The following is a 9,476-nucleotide window of genomic DNA, read 5'->3' as shown; positions in this document are numbered from 1 at the left end:
ACGAGCAACTGCAGAATACTTTAGGGTTCCCATTTTTAGAACTCAACCTGTTTTGAAATAACCTAGAAGGCTTTTTTTCCCCTTTGACACAAAGTACAGAACATGGATTGAAACATCAAATCATAAAAATAATTTCAAAATTCCAATCCAAATGCATCTATACACTAAATGTCTTTAAAAGCAACCAAGTCACAAGACGGGCCAATTCTCATGTAATCTCACTGACATGCCATGGCTTTTCACATTCTGCCCACCTTTTGTAGCGTACTTTATGTTGAACACAGTAGAGTTTTGTGTTAAGAAAAAGTATTTCAGAATTTAATAGGCATGTGGGTGAATAGGAAAAGAGAAGGCAATTATTCCAGGAGATTTACCTGCCGGGAAAAGAATTTAGCTGCATAGTAATGCAAATAATAAAAGCGAGGTCTCTGAATCATTTTGTCAGAGGTTTTCCACCAACCTGATAGCTCGAATGACAGTTTTAAGTGGTGGGGTGAGGTCTTCTACAGATACATCACACTGGCATCCTTTTTCATCATATACATCATCAGTGCCAAGGGCGGTGTCAGCTGCAAGAGAAAGTTCCCAGTTAAATGCCACCAGCAGCAATTTAAAATATGGTGAGGAACTTGTCTCACAGAGCAATAGGGGGGAACTCACAGACTAACCTTACACATCAAGTATAAGGTCATCCAATTGTTTTCCTCAATGTTATTTCTTCTCCTTTCTCTACAACCTCACCAATTTTCTGTCATTTGACTTGAATAGCCTCCTAAGCTGATCTCCACAGGGAAGATGAAGATGTTGATGCGCTGTCTTTCCTTCAGTGGTGATGGATTTGTGTTGACCCACCCCTGCTCTTTGCCCAGTTCTTTGAAACTACCAGCCAGCATTTAAAAAACAGTTGTTTGGAGTTAGGGAAACAATCTATGGATACTTAACTAATTGATCTCTATCAATAGAGCTTGAAACCCATGACAATGACCCTGTTAACCCCAAACCCTTGAACAGGCAAGTAAGCCCTCAGACCCAAGAATCCTGACTTATCAGTTACTGCCTGACTACACAGGCAGCCTAGGAGACAGCTTGCTTAAGATAACACAACCAATGCGGAGAGATTTTCAGGTTGGTAATAAAATCAGTTCCTCATAAACTGAGCAAATTAACTTTTTATTTCTTTCTGAAACAAATTAACTGTTGGGTTAATAGCAAAGGTTGTAAAAGGGGGTAGGGTTACAATAAACCAAATTAGTAAGGATTTATAAAATTAATAAGAAACTCATATCACTGCAGCTTTATTTTCAGCAACAAAATATTGAAAAGAAATTACAATTTTTGGAATGGGAGATGAGTGAAATAAATATTGGTAGGTTTATATAATAGAATATTAGGATGATGTTGAATATGTGGAATCCAATTAACAAAATAAACTGATGAACGGAATGGATCCAGAGACATGGAAGCATGGGACAGAGTGGAATCTCAGAGGGAAGGCAGAGGAGGGAGGGTGGATGGGAGGTAATCAACCAAAGACCTAGTATGCATATACTTATAACTCATGGACACAGACAGGGAGGTGGTGAGGATCTGGGGTGAGGGGTGGGGGCAGGCTGGATGGGGTCAATGGGACATATGTAATACTTTCAACAATAAAGATTTTAAAAATTGCTAAGAAATAGAAAATAAAAAATGGTGTTGAAGACCAATGATTGAAAAAAAGTCACAATATATTATTATTATTTAAAATGTTTAAAACAATTTTTTAAATTGATTTTAGAGAGGAAGGGAGAGGGAGAAAGAGATAGAAACATTAATGATGAGAGAGCATCATTGATTGGCTGCCTCCTACATGCCCCCTACTGGGGATCAAGGCTATAGTCTGGGCATGTGTCCTTGACCAGAACTGAACCTGGGACCCTTCAGTCCACAGGCTGACTATCCACTGAATCAAACCAGCTAGGGCAAAATTATTTATTTCTTTATTAAATTTATTGGGGTGACTTTGGTCAACACGAACATATAGGTTTTAGGTCACAAAATATTATTAAAGAAAAAATCTATATATCTATTAAGATTAAGCATGATTTTATTATTTTGCTTGGCTATATTTCTAAAATGTCTACAATAAACATCTATTACTTTGGTAATAAAGTAATAAAAAATCATACATGAGATGAGTTTTATAGCCTCCAAATATACGGCTAAGCCTCTTTAAATGCTGACATACACTAAGGGACTAACACTGCTCTCTTTTGCCTTTGCTCTGCCCAGTGGTCATGTGCTAAGTCATGAAATGTCCTTTGCTTGTTTGTGATTTTATGTCTGGTTTTTAGATGCCAAAACGGCTGAGAGAAGGTAAGTACCCTACTTAAGGCCACAAAGGTGGTAAGTGTAGCTAATAAGTTGCAGAGCATGTTATTAATTTTTAAAATTTATTGATTGATTTTAGAGAGAGAAAGAGGGGAGGGAGAGAGGGAGAGAGAGAGAGAGAGAAAGATTTGTTATTTCATTTATTTGTGCATTCATTGGTTGATTCTTGTATGTGCCCTGATTAGAGATCAAACCCACAACCTTGGTGTATCTGGATCATGCTCTAATCAACAGAGCTACCCGCCAGGGCTGCAGAACATGTTATTAAAATTCTGTTTCTTGAGGCTCCAAAGCCCTTGCCCTTGCATTATGCAGTGTTAGATGCATTCAGGGTTCAATAGTGGCATGCAACATGTCAGGAGAGGGCCGGGGGAAGAGCTCAGCTGGCGTGCTGCCTCTTGGGTATATTCCACTTCTCTCCAGACAAGTTTGCCACTGGATAAGAGTACACTGATTAACTCTGTCAGTAGGTTCTGACTCAGTGATGACCTTGATGGTAGCTAGCCATTTTACTTAATCAACCACCCACACAACACAACCCTTTTAGCTTATAACATCATGCCCAAGGTTAGATGACATTCTTTCAGGAACTCTTCATGATTTCTTCCTCTTAGTTGGTAAAGTAGGTTGAATAATGTTGCCTCAAAGTTCATGTCTACTTGGACTATCAGAATATGACCTTGTTTGGAATAAGGGTCTTTGCTGACGTAATTAAGGTAAGGTGTCAGATGAGATCATCCTAGATTAGAGTGAGCCTTAAGTCCAATGAAAGTGTCCTTGTAAGATAGAAAAGGAGAACACACAGGAGCACAGAGAATATGGAAGAAGAGGAGGGAAAGATGGGTCTCCAAGCCAAGAACACTGAGCCTGGCTGTCAACCGCCAGAAGCTGAGGGAGGCACCCGATGGCTTCTCCCGCAGACATCCCAGAAGAAACCGACTGTGGAGGCACTCTGCTTTGGGGCACCCTGATTTCTTAAATTGTGAGTGAATACATTTTTATTGTTTCAAACTACCCAGTTTGTGGAATTGGTTATGTCATCCTTAGGAAGCTGATACAATTGGGAACACTTTTCTTTATGGTTTCTCTTCACTCAAGAACAATAATTATGATGATAATAGTAGTAATATGTGCTTTTAAGGGAAATCTAACTATGTGCCAAGGACTTTGATTAATTTCTAAAAACCCCAGGAAGGACATAATATTATTAGCTCCTACTTTACAGATTATGAAAGTGAGGCACACAAAGCTAAGAAACTTGCCCAAGGACACCTGGGGCAGAAGCAGAATTTAAATCTGGGCAGTTGGGCTCTGGAGCTGCACTGTTAAACCTGGCCACGCCCAGAGTCTCACTCTCAGCTCCTTCCAGATTTGTCTTTCTTGCCCCTCTTGTTAGCATCTAGATCTCCATCTCCTGCGTTTCATTTTCCTTCACATGTGAGCACCTGGCTGTTGTGGTTTCAGGTGAAGTGACCCCACAACATTGAAAAAGGATCAGACTTGGAGCAATGACGTTCCCAAGACCATGTGCTGGGCCAGTCCACACCCCAAGGAGACCTGGAAATACACATACCCTGGAACTGCGAGGAGACTGTGGGTGTGGGGGCGCAGGTACAGGCCAGGTGGCTGTCAGAGCCAAAGTCACCAGGCACCACTATGGAGCCCTGGGAGACACCCCGATGTTACCTACCCCAAAAGAAATATAGAATCATGCACTTTATCAGGATTCCCAGCAAGGAATTCGGAAGAGTATTCTACGCTGCCCTTGACAATAGAGGCATGTGACCTCTCTCCCTCCTCTGAAATCTCGTGAGAACCACTCAGACATGGTCCCATTTTATACCTCAGAAAACTGGGGAGAATGCGAGAGGTTCCAGGGAGGGCAGGTCCTACTTGAAAATACAATACACCCAATCGTAACACAATGATGCAGGTCCAAACAATGGAACAGTATAAAATACAGGGTCTTTTAGAAAAATTAAAAAAAAATTGGTCATTGGTCATTTTATTTTAATTATTTTTGTTAATCCTCACCTGAGGATATTGTTCCTTTGATTTTTTTGAGAGAATGGAAGAGAGAGGGAAAGATAGAAACATTGATGTGAGAGAAACACATCGATTGGCTGCTTCCTGCTTGAACCCCAACCAGGGCCCAGGCCCAGGAGGAGCTTGCAACCAAGGTATGTGCCCTTGACCAGAATTGCACCTGGGACCCTGGTTCGCAGGCAGACACTCTATCCACTGAGCCAAACCAGCTAGGGCAAAAAATATTAATATTTTTAGAAAGAGAGATAGAGGAAGGGGGAGATAGGTAGATATGGATTTGTTCCGCTTATTTATGCATTCATTGGTTGATTCTTGTATGTGCCCTGACCCAGGATCGAACGTACAACCTTGGTGGTATTGGGATGATGCTCTAACCAACTGAGCTACTTGTCCAGGGCCAAAAACAGGTTCTTTTATTATGAAATTTTAGTGCAAAACTTTTTCAGCAGGTTTATGCTGTCACAATAAGCACAAAAGTAAAGATAGCGAAATTACATTTGCACTGGCTGTAAATAGAACTGGGAACATCCCAAATGATGATGAGTTTCCTCCCAGATTAATGCTGCTCCCCCTCAACCTTGTCCTGTGTCCCAATAAGAGCTTTAATCTATCATCTTGTTTAAATACAGGACTGGGTAGAAGATGGGAGTCAGTCACCAACTGCATCATATCTAAATGCATCTTGCTGTGGAATGTTAGTATACTACCTAAACTTGATTGCTCACAGCACAAATTAAACTCTCAGTGTTTAAAAAATTTTCTTTGTAGGTTTAGTCAGAGCAAATGAAGAAGAACTATATCTTTGCTGGCCTCTATTGAAGCCAGGGCTCAGTTTGAAATTTTTTCTCCTTATTTTAAAGCCACAGAAATGGAGAAAATGCCATCTTTCTGCCTTGTAAGTATCTTGAGATGTCAATTTTCTTTCCAGTAAGGTTAACACCACATTAAATGTCTTTCTCATGATTCCTAGAGGATTAAAACCCTCTGTGAACTCTAAGGCACCTGGGTGGGGCTAAGTTTTCAGCCAAGGTTGGCTCTCACTCCCCAACCATGCATCTGGCTCTCTGTCCTGGCATTTGGGGAGAAGTGGGTTAAGGGAACATAAGTTCACGGGAACACTGACCTGCATAAAACCGAGGCATGCACGGCAAAATCCCTGTGGGCAACCCTTCTAGGGATGTGAGCCCAACCCAGTACAACATCCGTGCCTGCAGAAAACCAAGTGCAAAATGCAACCTTTTATCTCTCCCAACACTCTTCTGTTTCCTATTAATTAGCAGTGTTCAAGATTTGCTTTCAAAGACCTTGCTCCCCTGCATTTTGGAAAAATGTGTCTTATGGTGTTTGGAAAGGACCACTGGGACCTTAGATGATGAAGAGGGAGGAGGTAACAAGACATTCTAGCAGCTTCTGCTATGTCCAAAGACCATTTTTCTGTTCCCATTAGGTGTAGGTATTTATGAAAAAAAGGGTAGGTAGTTTCTAGTTCTTTCTTTTGGTCACCTTGTCCTACAGATTAGATTTCATTTTTACATTTCCTGATGAAATGATTAAAATAGTTTTCATTATTTATATTTCTTTTTTTAAAAAATATGTTTTATTGATTTTACAGAGAAGAAGGGAGAGGGATAGAGAGTTAGAAACATTGATTAGAGAGAAACATTGATCAGCTGCCTCCTGCACGCCCCCTACTGGGGATGTGCCCGAAACCAAGGTACATGCCCTTGACCAGAATCAAACCTGGGACCCTTCAGTCTGCAGGCCGACGCTCTATCCACTGAGCCAAACCGGTTAGGGCGATTATTTATATTTCTTGATGACATGATTAAAATAGTTTTCATTTGAATCAAATGGGGAAGGTTAAAAAAACCCGCAATCCCCATAATGCCTTCAAGACCAATCGTATTAGGAAACTGAGCGTTGGAATCCAGGCATTAAAGGTTTTTTTAAAGCTCCCAGAGGAATCCACTTTGCAGCCAAGGGCCAGAACCATTATTGTGAGTGGAAAAATGATGTTCCTGGTTTCTCTCAGCCAGAGCTGAGGACCGTGTTTGGCTAATCTGCCATTGGATTTGGACTAATTCTCCATGTTTCCCCTGGTGCCACTGGTATGTTTTCCTCAGGAACAATCTGTATATATAAAAGCCTAACTGACCATCTGACTATTTGACAGTTTGATCGTTTGACCAGTAGCTATGATGTGCACTGACCACAGCGGGCAGATGCTCAATACATAGGCATGAAAACATGGAACAGACTGATGAAACTCAGAGGGAAAGGGGGGGGGAAAGGTGAGAAGAGATTAACCAAAGATGTTATATGCATACTAGAGGCCTGGTGCATGGATTTATGTACTATTGGGGTCCATTGGCCTGGCCTGTGGGGATTGGGCCCAAACCGGCAGTCTGACATTCCCACAAGGGGTCCTGGATTGTGAGAGGGTGCAGACCATGCCGAGGGACCTCACCGATGCGCGAAACATGCACTGGGCCTCTAGTTTGAGATAATATAGGTCCTTCACAAGACAACAGGAAATGATTGAGTCATAAAAAATAGGGAAAAATCCCCTGAGAAATTGGTGACATAGGAAGAAGTTTCATCATTTTTGTACTCAGCTCGAAGGCCTCCTATTTCCGAATTCCACCTGTTGTCCTCTATGCCTCCATCGCCTGAAACCTCATTCTTTCCAGGCCTTGGCACTGTCCTCTTGGAAAAGGACTACTGGTTTTCAAAGACCTTGCATGTATATATGCATAACCCATGGACGGACAATTAGGTGGTGAAAGCCTGGGGTGGGGGTGGGAATGAGCAGGAAGGTGTTAATGGGGGAAAAAGGGGGACATTAGTAATACTTTCAGCAACAAGATTAAAAAAAAAAGAGTCACTACTGGTTTTACATATGAGCAGCTTACATGTTCATAGGCCAAGATCAAAAGGTCAAAACCTAGCAGAAAACATTTGTTGTCTGAGGAGGAATGATAAGGTCCCCATGTTTGCATCAATAGAAGAAATAAGAGGACAGGTGACAGCTTTGATCATGAAGACAGAAAATATGACTACTTGAAATAACTAATTAGAATGCAAAGACAAATGTTTGACTAGGAAAAAATATAAAGAGACTTAATATTTATAATGGATAAGGAGCTTATAAGATTGGTCACAATCCAAAATATAAATGTACAAGTAGAGCAATCAGGAGAAACCACTAGTGGTGAAAAAGGACTGAAAACTATTCAAGCTTACTAGAAATAATAAAGAAATTAAAATCACGTGAAAGCATGGACTTATGCCTATTAATTAGCAAAAGAAGTATGAGTAATGCTAACAAAGATGAGGTGAATCTGGTATATTTTTACATTGCTAGTAATAATGTAAACTGGAACAAATTTTTATGCCAAAAAAAAATAGAAAAACTTATAGTCAGCAATTTATAATTTTAAACCAGAGAAATTTTTTTTGGAAAATAATTTCAAAGAGAAAATAAAAACAGAAATTAGTACACAGTAATATTGAATATAGACTGTAATTTAAAAAATTAAAAAAAGAAAAAAGATAGCTTAGTACAATAATGTTTATTAAATTATTGCCTATTATAGAGAAGTAATTATATATATTTCAATATCCCAAAGTAGAAAACTGTAAATTATAGTATTTGACAATGATGATGTATTATCTATATATATAAAAGGCTAATAGGCAAAGTGTCCCCTCAGGAGTTTGACCAGGAGAATGAGAGTTCAATCACTCGCTATGACATACACTGACCACCAGGGGCAGTATGGACCATGGTGGGTGACCAGTGGTGGGCGCAGGGTGCTGAGGGAGTGAGGAAAGGAAGAGGCGGGAAGGTGGGGAACTTGATCGGTACTGATTGCATGAATTTCGTGCACTGGGCCTCTAGTATAGCTATATAAAGGTAATTATGGATAGTATGTAATATGAAACTATTTTTAAATGTTCAATAAAATTAAGCTATGAAATGAAATATTCATGTTGATTATAACTATGTACAATGATATTTGAAAAGAAAACCAGCTAGAAGAGAATATGTAAAAGTGAAATTAGCTATCCTAGTGTATGAGATTACAAATAATTTGTATTTCTCTTAAAATTTTCTAAGAAATTTAAAGATTTTTTCCATTACAAAAATAATATATGGTGGAGAAACCAAGATGGCGGCAAACACTGGAGGTAAACACTGGAGTTTGCTGCCTCGCACAACCAACTCAAAAATACAACTAAAAGACGGAACGGACATCATCCAGAACCACAGGAAGGCTGCCTGAGTGGAAATTATACAATTAGAAGGAAAGAGAAAAGCATACTGAGACTCAGAGGAGGTGCAGTGTGGAAGTAAAATACAGAGGTACAGAGGCACATGCGGAGAGGGTTGGCAGCTGAGGACACGGTTGTCGTTTTCAATAGGGAGGGAGTCTCAAGCTCTGAGCTCCAGTTCCGGGTGAGTCTCTGGGGACCCAGAATCATACGGGAGAAACTGGACTGTCTGGCATTGGTCGGAACTGGAGGCGAGCTTTCTCTCAGGGGTGCTTGCAGCGATTGCTGGGACACTGAGAAGCAGGGCCTCTAAGGGCAGGACTGAGAGCAGCCATAACTGCTCGCTCCGCCCTGTTGATCCCCTATGACCCTGCCCCACCCAAGCCACAGAGGCTTTTGCATATGAAAGGCCTGGCCTTTTGCAATCTGATAATTACCTAACAAACTGCAGCTGGCCCAAGGCCCCAGGGCAACTTGCATTGTGTCACAGCTGGTTCCTGCTGGATAGCCTCAGGCAGAGGCTAGATTAGCACCTCCTTAGAGATCCAGGAGCCAGTGTGCCTGGTGGTCAGAGTGGGACCATCCATATTGCAGCTCTTCGGATCCATAAAGGACACACTCAGGGGGCAGACTCAATGAGCACCAAAGCCCCATTAAAACAAGTCCTGCTCCATAGTGTCAGCTCCTGCACCGCAGCTCTCCCGCTGTAGTCACAGGTGGTCCTTCCTCACAGCCAACTAGCCTGGGGATCAATTCCTCCCAGTGATGCCAATAACAAGCAAGTA

The 9,476-nt window shown here is 41.1% G+C and overlaps 1 protein-coding gene across 1 annotated transcript in view; it reads right to left on the bottom strand.

Annotated features, from left to right (window-relative positions):
• Nucleotides 1-9,476, bottom strand: part of KCNQ5 (potassium voltage-gated channel subfamily Q member 5) — a 185,473-nt gene that overhangs the window by 28,947 nt on the left and 147,050 nt on the right. Inside the window, exon 10 of the mRNA XM_006772161.2 lies at nucleotides 461-569. Coding sequence (XP_006772224.1) covers nucleotides 461-569 — 109 coding nt within the window. The remainder of the gene's footprint in view (nucleotides 1-460; nucleotides 570-9,476) is intronic.

This window comes from Myotis davidii, unplaced genomic scaffold (assembly GCF_000327345.1).
Source record: "Myotis davidii unplaced genomic scaffold, ASM32734v1 scaffold104, whole genome shotgun sequence".
In the NCBI taxonomy this organism is placed as follows: domain Eukaryota; kingdom Metazoa; phylum Chordata; class Mammalia; order Chiroptera; family Vespertilionidae; genus Myotis; species Myotis davidii.
The sequence above is the reverse complement of the archived record's forward strand: the minus strand, read 5'-3'. Positions and strand labels throughout refer to the sequence as shown.